A 19,924-nucleotide genomic window follows, 5' to 3' on the forward strand; every position below is an offset into this window, starting at 1 on the left:
TTAAGGTCTAGGAATCACAGCCTGACTTCATGTGGAAGGAAAGGAACAAATTTGGAAAGACAAAACTATGGTTCTCACTGAGACTATTTAGATCAGATGTTTATGACTGAGCAGACAGGAGACTTAATAGCATGTATCCATACATGTAGCCATATGCTAAAGGTAATCTTGGACCAGTTTTTCTCTTCTTTCCAAATTTAATATGATCCAAGAAAAATTTTAAATCTAAAATAGCTCTGGTGATATATATATGTATGTATATATGTGTGTGTGTATATAGATAGATAGATAGATAGATAGATATCTCCAAGGGCTTTGTTAGAGGAATGAAAATATTGAGGTAAAATAGGAAGATAGTGATCCTGATCTATTTTTTAAGGAAAAGAGGAAGACTGTGTTTTTCATCTTGTGAATCGTAATATGAGTTGATAAGGGAAGGGGCCTTAAAGCAAAAAGGAAAAGAAAAAAGATGTTTGTCCTTCAACCAGAACAGATAATACTTTTTTTCCAAATAGATTTCTTTAGCATATGCTTGTCTATATGTACTGAGACATAATCAACCTCAACTTTTGAAAATTTTTTGTAGCATCTGGCTGTATTTTTGTTCCAGGAAGCTATGAATCCCAAGGTGTCTTGTCATGAAGTTTTCAAAGGTCCTTTTCTAAAAGAGGACCAGCAGATGCTGCCTTTCCCATTGATATGAAGAAATTAAAGGGGACTTTGTTCCTGATTCCTTAAACTTTATCTAGGAATGATTCACTTAGAGGGTGGGCTGTCCTAGAGGCATTGGGTAGGCCTTTGGGTTGTTGGGTAGTCCTTTGGGGAGGCAGGGTAGGGACTGAGCAGCAGGGAGCTCTTGGTGCAGAAAACAACTAGAGGTTCCCATAGACATCAATTGTAGTTTGCTCATGAGATGGAAATTCTGTTCTGCATTTCAGACCTCACTGAGGCAAGGATTAAGTCTTCTCCCTTTAATTTGCCTATAGAACAACATGATGCCTTTTTGTCTCTTCTTAAACTATTATGCCTTTCAAGCTTAAAAAAATTTGTGCCTGTCCTGGGGCTTGAGGGCCTGGACACTGTCTTTAACCTTTTTTGCTACAGGCTAGCACTCTACCACTTGAGCCACAGCTCCACTTACATCTTTTTTGGTGGTTAATTGGAGGTAAGAGTCTCATGGACTTTCCTGTCTGGACTAGCTTTGAACCACAATCCTCAGATCTTAGCCTCCTGAGTAGTTGCCATTACTGGCATAAGCCACTCATACCTTGCTTAAACTTAAAATTTTAAATTATAAAATTAACCTAAGGGCTGGGAAGGTGGCTCAGTGGTAGAGTGCTTGCCTTGCATGCATGAGGCCCTGGGTTCGATTCCTCAGCACCACATAAGCAAAAAGAAAAAAGCCGGAAGTGGCGCTGTGGCTCAAGCGGTAGAGTGCTAGCCTTGAGCTGAAGAGCTGAGGGACAGCGCCCAGGCCCAGAGTTCAGGCCCCACGACCGGACCCAAAAAAAAAAAAAAATTAACCTAAGTTTATTTATGTATTTGGGTGAATTTATGTGATTTGTTGTAGAGAGGTATGCTTAAGATGACAATATGGTATAATATACAACATTTAAAGACATAAATATAAATTTGTTAGCTCCTATAGTTTCTCTGGCTATATAATGAGAAATTATGGGCCTCTTTAGGAATTTTACTTCAGTCTACACATAGATTAAAAGAAAAACTTGTTTCCAAAACTTGGAGATGTAGAAAGAGTACCATTTAGTAAATGGGACCTGAATTGTGTCATACTGTAATTTCTATTTTCTAGAAACCAAGCTTATGACCACGTGACACTTCTCTTCATCCCTTATTGTTTTCATTTGTGATAGAAGAAGATGTATGAAGTCCTCACCAAGGCTCCTTATTCCGCTGGAGTTCTAAGACTCTGATAGTTTTAATTAATTATTAGAATTCAGTTTTACCTCTCTGTCATTGAATGTATAGCATTTTTACTAACAACTGAAGGATTAGAGGCATAAGTAAGACATACATTTCTAGAGTTTGCAAAGTACATAATGAGTCATTAATTTAGGGCAATCTTTGTCATCCCTTATTCTTAACACAGACTCTGCTTAGGGTTTTGACTAATGTTTTTCTTTCATGGTAATATACCTGTTAAGATTCTACTATATTGTGTAAGACCACAGTTCTGACCACTGTGATTTAGCACAGCATGTGAGAAACTTAGTAAAATCATACACGTATTTTCTGATAGTGCCTGAGGGAACTCAGACCTTGCACCACCTAAAACTGAGGAAGGAAATTTCTAATGGGGATTTAAGTTTCAAGCAAAGAAGAGAGAAAGAAATCTATTTTAGAATATATTAAGGTAGATCTATTTATGTGTGAGGTTTAGGCTAGGGCTTATGAAAGAGAACTAGTATAGTAAACTGAAACACTAGAAATAATTTTTCCTTAACTAATTTATTTAAAATTTGTGCTTTATGAAGGAGGAGTGAAACATTAAAATCTAATAGCAGAGTATTTGGGAAATAGTTTATTTCTTTTTATTTATTGTTGTTCCCATGAGTTATATTGGACCGCCTTTAATGAAACAGGTTTTCTTCTACCTCAAGGTCCTTTTGTGTCCCCTGTTCCCTGTTGGCAGTCAGTCTTCCTCTCCCTCCTTTGCCCAGTTATCTCTGTCTACTAGCCATCGTCTACTTGGGGAAGTCATTCTTCATCCACTGGAATGGATCAGATCCTTACATACTTGACAAGTGTTCATCATGTTTGCACAAATAGTTGTCTTTTTAAAAAATAGTAACAAAGAGGAAGTATAGGCCTCTCAGGAGAGTGAGCAGTGGAACCCAGAACCTGTTGTCCCACAAATAGTTGTCTTGGTTGTTTCTTTAAAATTTGCGGCCCATTTGTTGTACTAAAACCTTCTCTGAGATGAGGATCCAATCTCTTTTGCTTTATTCTGCAGTGACAGTTATCTCCACTACCCATCACTGTGCTCTGTGCAGTGGGTGTTTCTCAAAGAATGAAAAAATTTCAACTTTAGGTAGACTTATCTGCAATAGAAATTCAGAGTTTTTATTTTTTGTTGATTATTATTTTGTTGTGCCAAATACCATATTAGGCTAGAAGGAAAAATGATAGAAGAAAATACAACTTCTGCTTTGGCAAACTCTTCTATTTTGTGTTTTAAGGGGTGTTAATGACATTATGTTTGCAAAGGAAAACAATACATAATACCTCAAGAATAAAATCTTGGCTGGGAATGCAACTTCATGCATGAAGCCCTGGTTTCAATTCTTCAGTACCACATAAACAGAAAAAGCCAAAAGTGGTGCTGGGGCTCAAGTGGAAGAATGCTTTCCATGAGCAAAAGAAGCTCAAAGACAGTTCCTAGGCCCTGAGTTCAAGCCCCACGACTGGCAAAAAATAAATAAACACTCCAAATTGCCTTTTTTTTTTTTTTTTTTGAGATAGGATCTCATTCAACATTGAAATTCTCCTGCCGCCTGGGATTACAGGTGTGCCCATTCTTTAATTAACTATACTGTAGTAAAAAAGCAGAATGCTGTACTTTATTTGAAAGAACACTCACTGTATTCCATGTTGTGGAAATCAAAAGCTTGTCAATTTTGGCAGTAAATGTTGGTCTGAGCCTCTGCCATATACATAGTAGTTGCATTGTTTTAAGGTGACCTAAAAAGAATAGGTAACCAACTTATGCTTGAATTTCAACTTGTTGTACACAGTGATTTCTTCTCTTTAGCCTCCTATGACTATTAAAGGCTCTTGCCACATCAGCAGTGTTTCAGTTCCACCTGCTAGATCAAGAATGTTTAAAAACAAAATTTTCTCCTGCTTTGGTTTAACTTTTTAATTTTTAAAAACATTATTACTTTCTGAACTTCAAAATGTGTACAAGGGGGTTGTAATTTAACATGTCCATCTGTGTCCAGTGCTGTTCATCCTTCTCCTTAGTCCATCTCTTCCCATTTCCCACTGTATCACATATGCACCTTGAGTATTCTTGCTATATTTGTCTCCTTTTTCTTAATATCCACTCCACCTCCCCCAAACCATAGAATAAAGACATTTTATTTTAGAAGGAGTAATTGTATCATTGTATTTTCAGCTTTATAGCCCTTCTTCACAGTCTTTATGGATTTTTAAGGTTGAGGAGGAGAGGAAGAGAGTGGTAAGTTATTTTTAAAGGATAATTTTAGAGAATTTTTCCCAGTGGAAATTATTTCAGATGCTTTCTCTACCTTTTATTTTTTGTCGTGGGGCTTCAACTCTGGGCTTGAGCGCTGTCCCTGCGCTCTTCAGCTCAAGGCGAGCGCTCTACCACTTGAGCCATAGTGCCACTTCCAGTTTTCTGGTGGTTTGTTGGAGATAAGAGTCTCAGGGACTTTCCTGCCCAGACTGGCTTTGAACTGCGATCCTTGGATCTCAGCCTCCTGAGTAGCTAGGATTACAGATGTGAGCCACCGAAGCCTGGCATTCTCTACCATTTTTATTCTTAAACAGGTAACTTGTTCGTTCAGAGAAGAACTGAATGAAGACTTGTTTTTGTGAATCTTTTTTTTTCTTAGATTTTTCTATATTAAAATCTTTATTCAATTAAAAAATGTAAAGTTTCAGGACAAAAAAAGGAGATTAGTAGCAGTTAAAGTCTTAATGGCTATAATATTGTTGAAGGTGGACACAGCCTCTGAGATGTGTTTCTTTGACCATAACTGAGTTAAATGAATAATTTTCATGAAAAAAAAAGTCTCACACTAAACTGACTCAGGCTTTCTATTAAATACTTCATTGAAGCATGAGTTGCCTGTTGCTGGTTTACTTGTGGACATACCCCTCCCCTGAAGTATAGCCTTTTAACCTTTTAAGTCAGAAAGACAGCTGCTTCTCTTGGTATTCGATGAGAGGCTTTTTTTGCAGGGGCGGGGGGGGGGGATGTCAAATACTGAATGGATGGTGTTGAAGATCGCAAGTCATATAACTCAGGGTTTCATGTAGTACAGTTCTCTGTTTCACAAAGGTAAGATATTATCAGCATCTTATGGTTAGAGCACAGGTGGCCAAGAGGTGAATTCAGTGATCAGCTTAAGCCTTATGGCACAGGTGTTGATTGATTTTAACAGCAAGCTAAATCTTAAGCAGTATGTACACTACTCTAACCAGGCAGTACTTTTGACTTGAAGAAAACTTTCTTTTAGATTTCTCCTTAGATATGAAATAGCATTGCTTCCTTTTGGGTATAGCATGGCTCTTTAATTATTTCTTTTCCAGTGAGGACAGTTTTCCAGATACTAATCTAAATATACAAGTTGGATGGCATGCTCTTCCCAGATCCTAGTTTTAGTCTGATTATAATACTGATTGATATAAGCATGCATTAAAAAATTATCTCTCACATATTTTTGTTAGACTGCTTTTCCTTTTTTATTTTGGTTTACCCTATTTAAAAATCCCATGAGGGGCTGGGAAGGTGGCTCAGTGGTAGAGCGCTTGCCTTGCATGCTCGAGGCCCTGGGTTCGATTCCTCAGCACCACATAAGAAAAAAGCCGAAGTGGCTCTTTGGCTCAAGTGGTAGAGTGCTAGCCTTGAGCTGAAGAGTTGAGGGACAGTGCCCAGGCCCAGAGTTCAGGCCCCACGACCGGACCCAAAAAATAAAAATTAAAAATTAAAAAAAACATAAAAATCCCATGAATGCGAAGGCTTTCATTTTCCTTCCACAGCAGCTCTACTCTTGAGTAATGTCGTTCCTACGCTTTATTTCAGACTGCCACTGAAAGATTAAAGTTTACATATTAGAGCCATGCTGGAGTGAGTGAAAGCTCACAGCTCTAGTGGAAGTAATAATGCCCATCCAAGGAGGATTTCTCCCCAAAAGGGATGTTATTTGTCAGGTAGGGGCAAGATTGTCTATGATTCAGTGATAAAATGATAGAAACACCTTTCTCTGTCCTTGGAAGTTGTTTAGCATTTAGAGTAAGGGTGTCAAAGAGCAGGATAGTCATTACTATTTATTTGCCCTCAGAAGTACATTTCATTAGAAGCAAAATGTGTTGGCTAGCTAAATGGGTGAGACTCCTCACTGCATCTGAACCTTGCAGTGAATTTATCATAGTTGGGTGTTGCAATGACACATCATTAGAAGGACCTGATTGACACAGACTGTCAGAGAAGCAAAAGGGTTGTTTTGGGTATGCTAATGTTTGATACGTTTAATTACTTGCGGCCATCACTGTTTGACATGTTATTTTCTATGTGTGCGTATAATTAGACTCTTTCTGACTGCAGAGCTGCTAACCATGGTATTGTCCACATAGCTGACTATATGACCAAGATACCTGCCATGTCTTTCAATGTGTCTTACCATTATGCATATGTATTTGCTCGCTTGATGCTAGGCTAGTTCCAAGCATCAAAACCTTTTGAAAACCTATCAGATGGTCTCACGTTGCATACTTAAGAAAACGTCTTTTACTTAGTAGCATGCATTAGTTGTACAAGCTGGGGTTTCATTGTGACATTTCCATACATGTATAAATGCATCCTTGTCAACTCCCTTACCCTTTCTCCCCACTTCTTAAATACATAATATAGAATCTATTTTCATGTTTGATGTATTTTTAATCTTGTGAAAAATAATAAAAATAGCCAGGTGGGGTAGCACAGGCCTGTAATCCTGGCACTTTGGAAGCTGAGGCAGGAATATTCTGAGTTTCGGCTAGCCTGAGCTATGTAGTGAAATCTTGTCTCAAAAACATAAAGTCTGAAAGCAGTAGCTAACATTTATTGAGTCTTTACTATGTGTTAGATGCTTTCACATATTTTTCTTTCTTTCTTACAATAACTAGCCACGGTACACAACAATATGCCAGTTTTAAAATGAGGAAACTGTGAATCGGAGAAGTTAAATAATTTGTCCCAAAGTTAATACAGCTAGTGTGAGCAAGAGTTAATGTTAAACTCAAAGTTCTTAAATACCATGGGTCTGTATGCCCCCTATACCGTGTTACCTGATTTTGCTTTGAACTTTGTAGCTCTGCATTTTTACTTACCCCTTCTACTTTGAATGGCATCCTTAACACGTTCTAGACTTTACCAGTGGCAAATGTATTCCTTCCTCAGGTCCTGGATCAAATGCTATCCTTTTCCAAAAGTTTCCTTGTAGCCCCATTTGGAGGTAAATTTGCCTTCTTTGAACTCCCTCAACATTGTACTTCTCTTCCTATATTTGTGTTGCCTTGAATTGTGGTCATGCCTATACATGTCTTAATTTACCAACTGGAAATTCTGGAGCCTAACACAGCCTAGAACACTGAAAGTACTAATACTTTTTAACTTGGTATTAACTTACCAGAACAGTGAAAATGAGAAGAATATGGCGGTATCGTAATGATTAGTATATTTGTGGTCATTCTTTTTATTATTTGGGAGTCTTGCTAAATTTTGTTAGTGGTATAACTAAATGTGACATATAATTTCTGATTTGGTGAAAAAGTTCTGTTTGAGAGAGGTAAAAAGAACCTGCTGCTTTAATTTTTTTCACAGCAGGGAGTCAGATTAAGTTCTTTAGAATAGGTTCAGTGTAATATTGGAATTCCACAATTGGTTATCTTTGTGTATATTATCATTGGCACTTTATTTTTCAATCTTAATTGGTACCCATGGGTTTGCCAGATTGTTGAGAACAAGTTTACAGTGACCAGAATCTACCATTTTCTATTTAAAATGTTTGCATTTATTATTTGCTCTCATATTTTATGTGTGAATTGTCTCTTAATTTTGTTTTACTTCGTTTTCCTCTCAGAGAAACCCAGTTCTGTTTGCCAAGGGGCAGAGAATCTCATCTTTGATTAGCCATTCATATTTTGAAGAATGTTTTTACGCCGGGCGCTGGTGGCTCACGCCTGTAATCCTAGCTACTCAGGAGGCTGAGATCTGAGGATCACGGTTCAAAGCCAGCCCGGGCAGGAGAGACCGTGAGACTCCTATCTCCAATAAAACCACCAGAAAACTGGAAGTGGCGCTGTAGCTCAAGTGGTAGAGTGCTCGCCTTGAGCTGAAGAGCTAAGGGACAACGCTCAGGCCCAGAGTTCAAGCCCCACGACCGACAAAAAAAAAAAAAAAAAAAAAAAAAAAAAAGAATGTTTTTACTTAAAATACCTTTAAAATATGCCATTTCCCCCTTTTAAAACTTGTTCTTTAACATCTCATCTAAACAAAAAAGAACAATCAAAACTGTTAATGCTTATATGGTGATAGAGGTTTCATTTAAACTGTCTCTTCTAAAGTGGAATATCCAACTCTGTTTTTAGTCTTTTTTTTTAATCTTAATTGTACACATATGTGTTTCCTGTTAATTTGTCTACTCTTGAAACTTCCTAAGATTCTTTTTTTACATTTGTTTAGAGAGAAATCTTTTTATTAACGTCTTTAAAATGAACATCAGTTTATTTTCATCCTGTTACTGAAACTGCTAAGGAAGCAAAAGGTAGACAGGAGACAGTACTGGCTTTTGGCTTTCGCACCAGTAAAATCCCCACAACTAATGAGCCTGATGCCTCTACTTTTGGCCCGGGAGCCATGTCTCTGAGCCTCAGTATTCTCGTTAAAGCAGAGGTTGCTGCATGTGGTGGCACATGCTTCGAATCCAGCATTCAGGAGGCTGAGCAGAAAGATGGAAAATTTGAGGCCAGCCTAGACCACATAGTGGAACTCTGTCAACACAGGCTTAAGTGGTAAAGCCCTGAGTTCATATCTCAGTACCACCAAAACCAAAGAAAAGCAGGAGCACAGTTTCAGGAATAAAATGAGACAGTATGTTTTAACTGCTTTGCATGCTGTGTAGCAGAAGGTGTTCAGTAGATGAAAAGTCTCATAGCAATACTAAGCGGCCAAATGAGAAACTAAATAACCAGGGCTAGCATTTTGAGTTATATTCTTCTAGTCTTTTATATGTCATAATTTTATTAATGTATATTTCCTTTTCTTTCTATTACTATATTTTTCTTCCTTGTTTAACTTTTCCTTGTTTGTGTTTCACACAAAAGATCTTCATATATATGTGTTTAAAAAAATAGGATCATACCACAAGATACTTTGTTGAAAATGAACTATACAACTTGAGGGTAGGTCTGGGAGGGAAAAACTGGGAGAGAGTGGGGGAAGAGTAACTCTGTCCAAAAAGAAATGTACTCTTTACCTGACTTGTGTAACCGTAATCCCTCTGTATATCACCTTTATAATAATAATTAAATTTTAAATAGGATTGTGTATGAATTCTAACAATGTCTACAATCAATAAAATATAGGGAGAAGAGTAAGTACTGGTATTAATTTTATTAGAGTAGCAGTAATTCTCCAGTTTCAGAATATTTAGAAGTATTAACTGAAAACACAATATCTGAATGAATGGTCCTAATGTCTGTAGACTTTTTTAATGCATGAGATTGTAGAAGTCTGAGTGTATATTGCATTGTTATATTGGCTGGTGGTGGTATAGTAGTAGGTAAACTCATCTCCCTTTCTGTAGCCTGATTAGCAAGCATGGCTAATGTTCTGTCTTTTTCCCTTTTTCTTTTAGATCTACACACAATGAGCTGGAAAAGAATCGGTGAGTCAGTAATAAGGTGCCACTTTGGCTAGGTTTAAAATGCAAACTCACCATTTTACATGTAAAAAATAATGTAATAGTGCAAATGTAGTCATTATTTTAAAAATGTTTGGCTTAATGATCCTAATCTGTTTGTGTGTATATTCTCCACAAAAAATGATTTAGAAAGTAGGCTTTTATTTGTTTATTTTGATGGTCCTGGGGCTTGAACTCAGGTCCTGGGCACTGTCCCTGAGCTTTTCTGCTCAAAGCTAGTACTCTCCCACTTGGGTCACAGCTCTACTTCTGGCTTCTTTGGTGCTTAATTTGAGATAAGAGTCACACGGACTTTCCTGCCAAGGCTGGCTTTGAACCATGATCCTCAGATCTCAGCCTCCAGAATAGCTAGGATTACAGGCATGAGGCACTGGCACCCAGCATAAACTATCAAAACTAGAAGTAGAGAGGTTTTTAAGCTCATCTCAATGTTGACCTTATGGGTAGCCTCCTTTATTTCTGTCTTTGAAAATATATCATTTATGATAGGCTCATAGCTTAAATATGGTCTTGATGAAGGTTTAGGTTCTAAAATATTTCATAAAGATAACAAATTGGAATGCATTGAGTCTTGCTTTGTAGTTTGTCCATTCATTCATGTATTTTAACAAATACCTATCAAGCATCAATAATAATGTCGTTGCCAGGCAAGTAGAAGGCTCTACATAGGAAATATAAGAATGTTTAGAACATTTTTGGCCCTTATGGAACTCAAAGCTTTATGGAAAGAAAGACAAGTGGTTAAGATGATACTATATAATATGGTAAGTATGGTAATGGCAAAGCAGAGAGTACTTATTGAAGGATACTGAAAGATGGTTTGGGAAGGCCACTTAGTTCCCCTTTGAGGAAGGCCTTAGAAGCCCTGTAGAGGATGGTAAGGGAGCATTGTATACTAAGGAAACGACAAGACATTCAGTATGAGTATCAAGGATTAGAGCATGAAGTAAGCTAGACAAGATGTTGAAGAGTCTGTTTCACCCTGTGTTGAAGATGACAAGACTCTTGTCCTGTGAGGGGTAGATAGCAGGTAGTCCTTTAAAAATGGGTTGTTACATGATCATATTTGGGAAGGTTACTTAGGCTTCTAAGGGGTTGGTCAGGTGAGGGATACCAGCATCCTTTTGAATATTGCAATAATTCAGGAAAGAGACAATGGCAGCCATAGATATAGAAACATTAAATAAAGACAGTGTGGAGTGGAAACAATAGAAATTAATGATTAGATGATTTACCAGCTTCAGAGAATTGGAAAATAAGTAAAGATTAAGTTTGATAGAAAATACAAGAATTCTAGAGTAAAAATATTCTCATTTATCGAGATTCAACAAATAATCAGTTGGAATTGTCTACAGAAGCCCTCCCTCCCACTGTTGCTGTTTTGGGTTTTTGTTTTGTTTTTTGTTTTTGGTGGTGGTTATAATACAGATTGAACTCAGGTCTCTTGCTTACTAGGCTAGTGCTCTACCATTTGAGACTTACCATCAACCCTGCTCATTTTTGTTGGTTATTTTGGATTCTGACAGACATTTTTGCCCAGCTTGGCATCAGACTACTAGCCTCCAAATCTCAGCCTCCTGAGGAGTGAGGATTACAGGTGTGAACCATCAGTTCCTGGATTGTACCAGCCACTCTTGACAAACAGGAAATCATGATTTGCAATTAGAACAGATCTTACAGATGGACTGGCCTAAGTGCCTTGTTACTGGGGAGTATAGATGTCATATCTTCCTGAAGAGACTTAGCATATCCCTTCAGGAAGACTTCGTAGTTTTTGCTACTTCGTTAGCACAATGTTCTGTTCACTTCTCCCATTGTGAGAGTGGTTGTGGTTATTAGTTCATAATCTTATCTGCCAAATGACTGTGCATTGGAGGCAAAGATTTTTATTTGGTTCATTGAATTTTCAGTGTCCGGCATTTATTGCATATATGCTGATGGCCTACTGTTTTTGTCTGTTTTAGGATTTTTGTTGTTATTATTATTAGCAGTCCTGGGGTTTGAACTCAGGGCCTTGCATTTGTTAGGTAGGCATTCTCCCGAGACAAGCCTGCAACCTGTAGATGGTGGCTTTAATTTTGAGTGAAGGCTGAAGTTGGAGTTCAAACTTGAGTGATGTGTTAGTGGCATAACAGTTTATTCAGTAGAGAATCTTCCATTTAAAAAAAAAGTCTTAGACTTGGCACAGTAGCCAATGCCTATAATCTCAGCTATTTGAAAGGCAGAGATCAGGAAGATGGAGGTTTGAGGCCAGCCCAGGCAAAAAGCTAGTGAGATCCCGTATCAACCAATAAGTCAGACTACATAAGGGAGTTGTAGTTAAGAGGAGCTTGGTCTAAGGCTAGCTCTAGCAAAGCATGAGGACCTTACCTGAAAATAATTAAAGCAAAATGACTCAAATGGTAGCCTGCATAACAAGTGTAAAGCCCTGAGTTCAACCTCAGTACCACCACTACCCAAAAACATCCCAAAACAAAAACCTTTTTCCTACCTTATGTTCATGTTTTTGGTATATTAAAGCTATAGATAGCTTAAAGGAAGTATCTGGTTGGTTAATTGTGACAAAAAAAAAAAAGAATAATAGTTCTGAAGAGCTGGGCTGAAGGTAGATAGGCTTTGTTTGTAATAAGGAGGTTTGTTCCCAAGGAGTCTTGTCTACCTCACTCATTTATGGAGAAACAACAATTTGCCCAAGGGACTCCAGCATATAAAACATCAACAACACGGACTGGATGGGTGACTTGAAGAGAAAAGCGAAACTGAGGCATCTTCCTTTTATAGGGTTAACTGAATGGAAGAAAGAGCCAGATGTTGGTGGCTCGTTCAGGAGGCTGAGATCTGAGGATTGCAGTTCAAAGCCAGCCTGGGTAGGAAAGACTGTAAGGCTCTTAACTCCAGTTAAAAAACAAAATCCTGGAAGTGAAGTTGTAGCTTAGTGGTAGAGCTCTAGCTTTGAGCACAACAGCTCAAGGACAGCATCTCGGCCCTGAGTTCAAGCTCTAGAACAGACACAGGCACACTCAGAGAGACAGACAGACAGACAGATAGACACACACACATATGAGAGACCATGCCAGGTGTTGTAGAGCTGGGTTGTTTTGCTCAAGCAACTAATCTATGTACATTATATAACTAAAGCCCAGTGCACATTGATATTTTATACAGTTTGCACCTATGTTCAGATTATGCCCTATAATCATGCTGCATCCACATGTTTTGTAACTTTCAGCCTCTTGGCTTCAAGTTTATGAGGAACGTGGCAGAAAACATGTTATACTCACACTGAATTTTAAGTAATTCATTCTTGAAGTAATTCATAATTCCTGAAAATTTGCCACTCATGTATCTTACATTCTTGCCATAAGATACTTTTTCCCCTTTTAGTTGGGTTCTAAAATTTTGTATGCAAATCTCTCTTGAGTTCATGATTTCTTTTTTCTTTCTTTCTCTTTTTTTTTTCCCCTAAGGTAAATGTAGTAAGAATAGGAGATTTTAAATTATCAGCAAATGGCAGAGTCATTCCAGATGGCTCTTTTAACTAAAACCCTAAGATGGCTGAAGGTCTGGACTGGCTATGAAGAAGCAATAAGTACTAAACATTGATGTTCTGACTCTCAAAATCACAGCAAAGCCTGGTGGTGGAGATTTTGTGTCTGAGATACCCTGAGTACTTCATTTTAACCTACAATTAACTCCAGGATGTCTACAGCTTGTTAATGAGCTATTGGTAGTTTCAGAACACAGAAATTTAGATTCTTTTTTGCATAGCTTCTGGGTTCTGGTTTCTTCCTGAAACCATGTTGGTTATGCTGGGCCTGATCTACATGGTTCAGAGCATTTGTTTCCTGTGTGGTAGCCCTGTCCGACTGCAGGTCATAGCAGGCCCACAAGGTAGAGGAAAAGCAGAATACCTTTGGATTCCTCAGGAACCTATATGAATTATCTAGTGGTAAACATAATGAGTCTTGGAGATTGAAGAATTAAGAATTCACTTTGTCCATTAGCTTCTCTTATGAATTTGGTTCTTTGCCGGAGAAGAAACTATTTAATACAGATTTTAGATCGCTTCATTGCCTTTTCATTTTCTTAATTCAAATTACTGATGATGTTTTCAACAGTCAACAACTTTAACAGGACTTTAATGGTCAAGAACCTTAGTGCTGACTGCAGGAGAGGCCATTCAGCCTTAATTGCTGTCATTCCATTGAAACAAAAGGCTTACCCTTATTACAAGTTTGGCAAAGCTAGAAAGGCTACATGAGGACACTGGACTAATAACGCCTTCCTAGGCAGAGCAGAAGTGACTGAGCAGTGTGATAAGAGAATGATGTCCAATGAGTAGCAATGCATACTCTTCTTGTAGAAGGATCTTCATATACCTCGGAAGGAAAGATGATCCTGTTTATAGGATAAGCCTTCACTTTTTGCAGGGGCTAGAATCCTCCTATTTACACTTCTGCTAGCAGTAGGGATGATAAGCACATGCCACCATAACCAGTTTGTTCTTTTGAGCTGGGGGTCTTACGAACTTATTTTTTGCTTCAGCTGGCTTGGAACTGTAGACCTCCCAGTCTTAACCTAGGCATAGCTAGAATGTCAGGTGCATCCTTCCTCCTTCTCTCTCTCCTTTACTCCCTACCTCTTCCTTTCCACTTTGGGTCCTCCTCCTCCTCCTCCTGTTCCTTCTCTTTTCTCCCTTCCCCCCTTCCTTTCATTTCCCCTCTCCTCTCCCTTCCCTTCACCTCCCCTCATCTTCCTTCTCTCCCTCTTTGGAACTGGAGATTGAAGTCAAGTCCTCTGCCACTTGAAACATGTCCCCAGCCTTTTAGCTTTTTAGTTTTTCAACTAGGATCTGGCACTCATTTCTTTGAACTGGCTTTGAGCATTAATTTTAGCTGAATTACAGATATGTGCCACCATACCCAGGTTATTTCTGCTTTTGAGATAAGAGTCATGCTTGGTTGGCCTCAAACTGGAAACCTCCTGGAGCTAGGTTACAGGAGTGTGCCACCACATCTGGCCTTGACTATTTTGTCTTTTTCTATTTTTAAAATCTTTTCAATAATGTTAATGCACTTGGATTTAAGAAGTAATGCCGACATGTACAAAATAATGAAACTTAATTCCTACCTTATACACAGAAATTGACTCAAAATGAAGCCTAGATTTGGATCTGAGAGCTAAGCTACAAAATTCTTAGAGGAAACTATGGGAGTATACCTTTATGACTTTGGGTTATGTAGAGAGTTCTTATATATAACAGCAAAGAAATATCTAGCAATAGAAGAAAATAGAGACACTAGACTATCAAAGTTAAAGACATTTGTGGCTCAGTGGTTCAAAGGAATAGCATAAGGAGGTTAAAAGACAACTTGAAAGGTAGAAGAAAATACTGAATAGAGATTTGTATTCAGGTCATATAAAGAACTCTTCACAACTAAATAATAAAAAGGTCAATAACCCAGTCTAAAAATGAGCAAAGAATTTGAATAGTTATTCAGAATTTTAAAGGACATGCAAATGGCCAATAGGCATGGTCAATATCAACAGTCATTACAAAAAGGCAAACCAAAAACATGAGGTCCTGCTAAGATGGCTAACTAGATTCTCATTAATGTTGTGGACATCCATTATCATAGCAGTTACCAGTAATGGAGAGAAAGGTCCTGAAAACTACACTGACCTTGAAATCTGGCACACAGAGACCACTGACGTCATCACTGGCTGATGGCACTGCCCATATGATTCAACACTGTGCAGTTACTTAAGACATGTAATTAACTATAGATGAGTTTCTAATATGTGATGCATTTTAGAACAGTATTTTATAATGGAGAGAGGACTATATTATATATGCGTTCTATGTATATATTTACATATAATATAAACTTACAGAGCTGGGAAGGTGGCTTAGTGGTAGAGCGCTTGCCTTGCATACATGAGGCCCTGGGTTTGATTCCTCAGCACCACATAAGCAGAAAAAAAAAAGTCGGAAGTGGCGCTGTGGCTCAAGTGGTAGAGCGCTAGCCTTGAGCTGAAGAGCTGAGGGACAGCACGCAGGCCCAGAGTTCAGGCCCACAACTGGACCCAAAAAATAATAATAATAAAGTAAAAAATAAACTTACAGAAAGATATAAAGGTTTTTAAGGTCCTTTAATTAGCAGTTAAATTAACAGGATAAGACCAGATATTGAGAGCATGTAGTAGTTCTGTCAATCTTACTTATAATTTGTTTATATGTGTTGCATCTTTTTTTTTTTTTTTTTGGTCAGTTGTGGGGCTTGAACTCTGGGCCTGGGTTTTGTCCCTGTACTCTTCAGCTCAAGGCGAGCGCTCTATTGCTTGAGCCACAGCACCACTTACAGTTTTCTAGTGGTTTATTGAAGATAAGAGTCTCAGGGACTTTCCTGCCCAGGCTGGCTTTGAACCTTGATCCTCAGATCTCAGCCTCCTGAGTAGCTAGGATTACAGGTGTGAGCCACCACCACCCGACCATGTGTTGCATCTTAAACAACAAAATTAAAATGGGTAATAGTCAATAAAAAAAGGAAAAACCTTATTATCCAATGCTCCCAGTTTTCCTGATTAGACAAATAAAAAATGGCTACTTCGCTTTTTTAGTGTAAAAACGAAAAACTGATACTTGTAATTAAAAAAAAAAATCCTGAAGAAAATAGTTTTATTCTTTGCCTTGAAGAAGATAATTATTTTTTGTGACTTTTTTTTTTAAGGCAGTAGGAGTCTATTACATCAAAAAGCTGTAGAGGATGACTTACATAAAATAAGAAGTGATACGTTTTAGACAGGAGAAGACAGTCATTTAGAATTTACTCCTTTTTGTTTTTTCTTCTGGGGATTGAACCCAGGACTTCATTAGGCAAAGGCTCTGCCATTGAGCTATATCCCCAAGCCTTTATACAATTCTCTTACAAAGCCAGTTAAAGATGTAGGTTAACATTGTCAAACAATATGAAAAAAGAACAGCATCATTTGCCAGAGAAACGTAATTGTTGTATTTATTTTGTATGCAAGTAAATGACTAATTGTATTTTATAGGGGTAAGAATGCTGCGGACGGCAGGCAACTGAAAAATAGCTGCCAGAGATAGGCACCTGTTGGAGTTAGAATTGCATGTTACATGAGATACAGATGAAGGGATGGGTGGGTTTTGGAGATAAAATGTATGGTTTAATAGAGAAAGTGTGGCCAGGACATTTTTAATGCATTGAATTTTTGTCCAGATAGATTCATAGTTTCTCAGTGACCTTTGTCAGAAATAACTCATTAAAACTAAACTTTCTACTCCTTGACCTGGCTACACATACTGTACTCTGACAATGGCTGACTCTGAAAACAAGGACTGCATGCTACAAACCATGTATTCTCAACACTTCATCTGCCTAATTCATACAGTTTAAATCGATTCTACAAATGATGCATGGGAAGAGATGAGCTCATTAAATCTTTGAAACTAACCCTGAAATTTCACTTGAAATTGTGAATTTGAGATTACATGTAGAAGTAAACACGTAATTAAGTCTGATGTTGAATAATTGACATAGTGAGTATTTGAAGGTTATAGCAAAGGTACAGTGTTTTTATCCAAGAATTAGAGAGCTGTGGGTCAGTGACACTGGAAACTTCCATAAGAAAGCACCTCTTACCAAACTATGAATTTGTAATTTTAAAAAACAAAGTTTAATATTTTTTAATATTTAATATTTTCCTGACATAATTTAGATGATGCAGTACATGCAAAGTTATTTTATGTGACACTTTGAAGAATGTTTATATATATATATATTATATATATATATAACTGAATATGCCGTAGTTATGATGCTCATAATTATATAGCAGAATTATGCTTTCTTGCTAAATTCTTTTGGTACATATGGTAAAGTATTAATGCAGTGTAAATACTATGGTAAATACTGAAAGTTTAATACTAATAAAATATTTACATACCTTTTCTTTTTTTTTTCCTTATCCTCCCTCCCTCCCTCCCTCCCTGCCTCCCTCCCTGCCTTCCTTCCTTTTTCTTCTTTCCTTCTTTCCCCAAAACAGGTTTGAACCTAGGTCCTCAAACTCTCACTGGCTTTTTCACTCATGACTAGTACTTACCATTTGACCAATACCTCTGCTTCTGGTTTTTGGCTAATTATTTGGAGCTAAGTCTCTTGTATTTGTCTGACTATGCTGGCTTTGAACCTTAATTCATTGATCCCCACCTCCTGAGTAGCTAGGATTATAGGCATAAGCCACCAGCTTCACTTTTTCTTAAACTAATATAAAGATTTCTATCCCAATACACATTCCAGCAGTTATACCAAGAGGAGGGGTGTGTGTGTATTTTATATTTATATGAGTACATATGCATGTAAATTTTTGTTAGATGAGAGATTTCTTTAGTATCTTACGTTTATCTTTTTTAAAATGAAAAGATTCAGATTCTTTTACTTTTTAACTGTTGTGATAGATTATGCTTTTTCTCTACTTATTTAGAAAATGATGTAAATTGAAAGTCCAATAAGTTATAGTGAAAACCTTCCATTCTAAACAAGGATTCAGTAATGAGGAGAGAATTTTTACATATGGTTACTTGCTAACCAGCTTGGCAAACAAATTAATTCAGCTCTGGGACAGACATGACATATTGTCTACACACATATCTTCCATATTGGTAAAAGTTGGAACTTAATTTATAAGTAAATAACTTCCTTGTTTTGTTTTTATTTTGAGAAAAGCCAGTGAAGACAGATTTTAATACTAAACAATGTGTAGCAGATTATCAAAAAGGTATCTAGAATCCAACACAAATGGCTTCTTTGGGAATATGTAATGCATTGATAAGAGAATTATGCCAGAAAGTAAAAATGAAAACAATTTTTTCTTTTATCTCTACAACTGACAGGCTTAAAATGTTATTTACGTAACATGTTGGGGGTCTTGCTTTTCTTGGTTGTAGAAGGAAGAACCCAGTTGGGTGTGGTGGTACATGTCTGTAGTTTTAGCTATTTGGGAGACACATAACTGTAGTTACAACCCTGAGGTATTTATTTATATTTTATTTTTAGTGTTGGTCCTAGGACTTAAACTCAGGGCATGGGTACTGTCCCTAATGAATATGAAGGATTATGTTCCTTTTGCAAAACTATTTACTAATTTGTAAGGAGATATGTAATAAGTTAATCTGTAAATATTATTGTATTCTAGCTCTTAGTTCCTCTCTGTCTTCAACCCTCCCTTTCCCTTTCTGTTTTAATCCCTTTCTTTCTCCCTCTCTCCCTCCTTCCCTCCCTTCCTCTCTCTTCCTACTTTCTCACCCCCCTCTTTCTCTCCTTCTCTCTCCTTCCCTTTCTTCCCCTTCCCTCTCTTTCTTTTCCTCCCTTCCATTTTCCTACTTTTCTTCCTTTCTACTCTACCTTCCTCCCTCCACTTTCATTTGTATATTTTCACAAGCTACTGAGATCCTTTTTTTTTTTTTTTTTTTTTTGCCCAGAGATCAGGATTCAAACTTAGTACCTGATGCTTTGGTTCATTGCTTAGCACTTTACCCACTGACCATGTCTCCAGTCTTGAGAAATCCTCTTTTTAATAGTAACTATTTTGTTGCTATATCTAATGAGTCACTTCTAATGCTCTGGTGATAACTAGATGAAATATGACATACAAGGAGGAAAAAGCACACTGTTGCCTAAAACAAAGGACACTATCTCATCTAAACCTTTGTCTGTAAACAATCTGAAGAGAAAGTAGCCACAGGTCAGTAAATTGGAATCTTTTCTCCTCATTATTTGGACAATAAAAGTAGCTTTCCAATAATACACTCACTGCATCAATAATCTGCCAAGTTCACTAAAAATTCTAGGACATCTCCATTTATTTGTCTTTTTGATTCTCAGTGGCTAAGAATGGCTGGAAATTAGTTTTACTGACTGCATTTACTAGAAATTTATACTCTTTAATTGCATTCTCCTTTGGTCTCATATACATAATACTTAACCTGTGACTATTCAAACCTTTTTTCTTCCCCAACCATTCCCACAGAGTGTAGAGCAAAGGCACAACATTACTGGTTAATTAAAATCACATTCTACTGTACACATAGGGCTTTAGTTTCTCTAAAATAAGGTGTTAGAAGTAAGTCCTCTTTAAGATGCTTTCTAAGGTCTAAGTCACTGTTCAGTGGTAGAACACATGGCCAGTATGCTTGAAGCCATGGGTTTGATCTCTAGCACAGTGAAAAATAA

At 37.4% G+C, this 19,924-nt stretch overlaps 1 protein-coding gene across 5 annotated transcripts in view; it reads left to right on the forward strand.

Moving 5' to 3' along the window:
* The window catches only part of Mxi1 (MAX interactor 1, dimerization protein), a 64,256-nt gene that overhangs the window by 20,615 nt on the left and 23,717 nt on the right, over nucleotides 1-19,924 (forward strand). For all 5 annotated transcript variants that reach the window (XM_069987956.1, XM_069987957.1, XM_069987959.1 and 2 more), the window contains exon 3: nucleotides 9,606-9,635. In XM_069987956.1, coding sequence (XP_069844057.1) covers nucleotides 9,606-9,635 — 30 coding nt within the window. The remainder of the gene's footprint in view (nucleotides 1-9,605; nucleotides 9,636-19,924) is intronic.

This window comes from Dipodomys merriami, unplaced genomic scaffold, assembly GCF_024711535.1.
Source record: "Dipodomys merriami isolate MVZ:Mamm:240054 unplaced genomic scaffold, mDipMer1.0.p SCAF_35, whole genome shotgun sequence".
Classification (NCBI taxonomy): Eukaryota; Metazoa; Chordata; class Mammalia; order Rodentia; family Heteromyidae; genus Dipodomys; species Dipodomys merriami.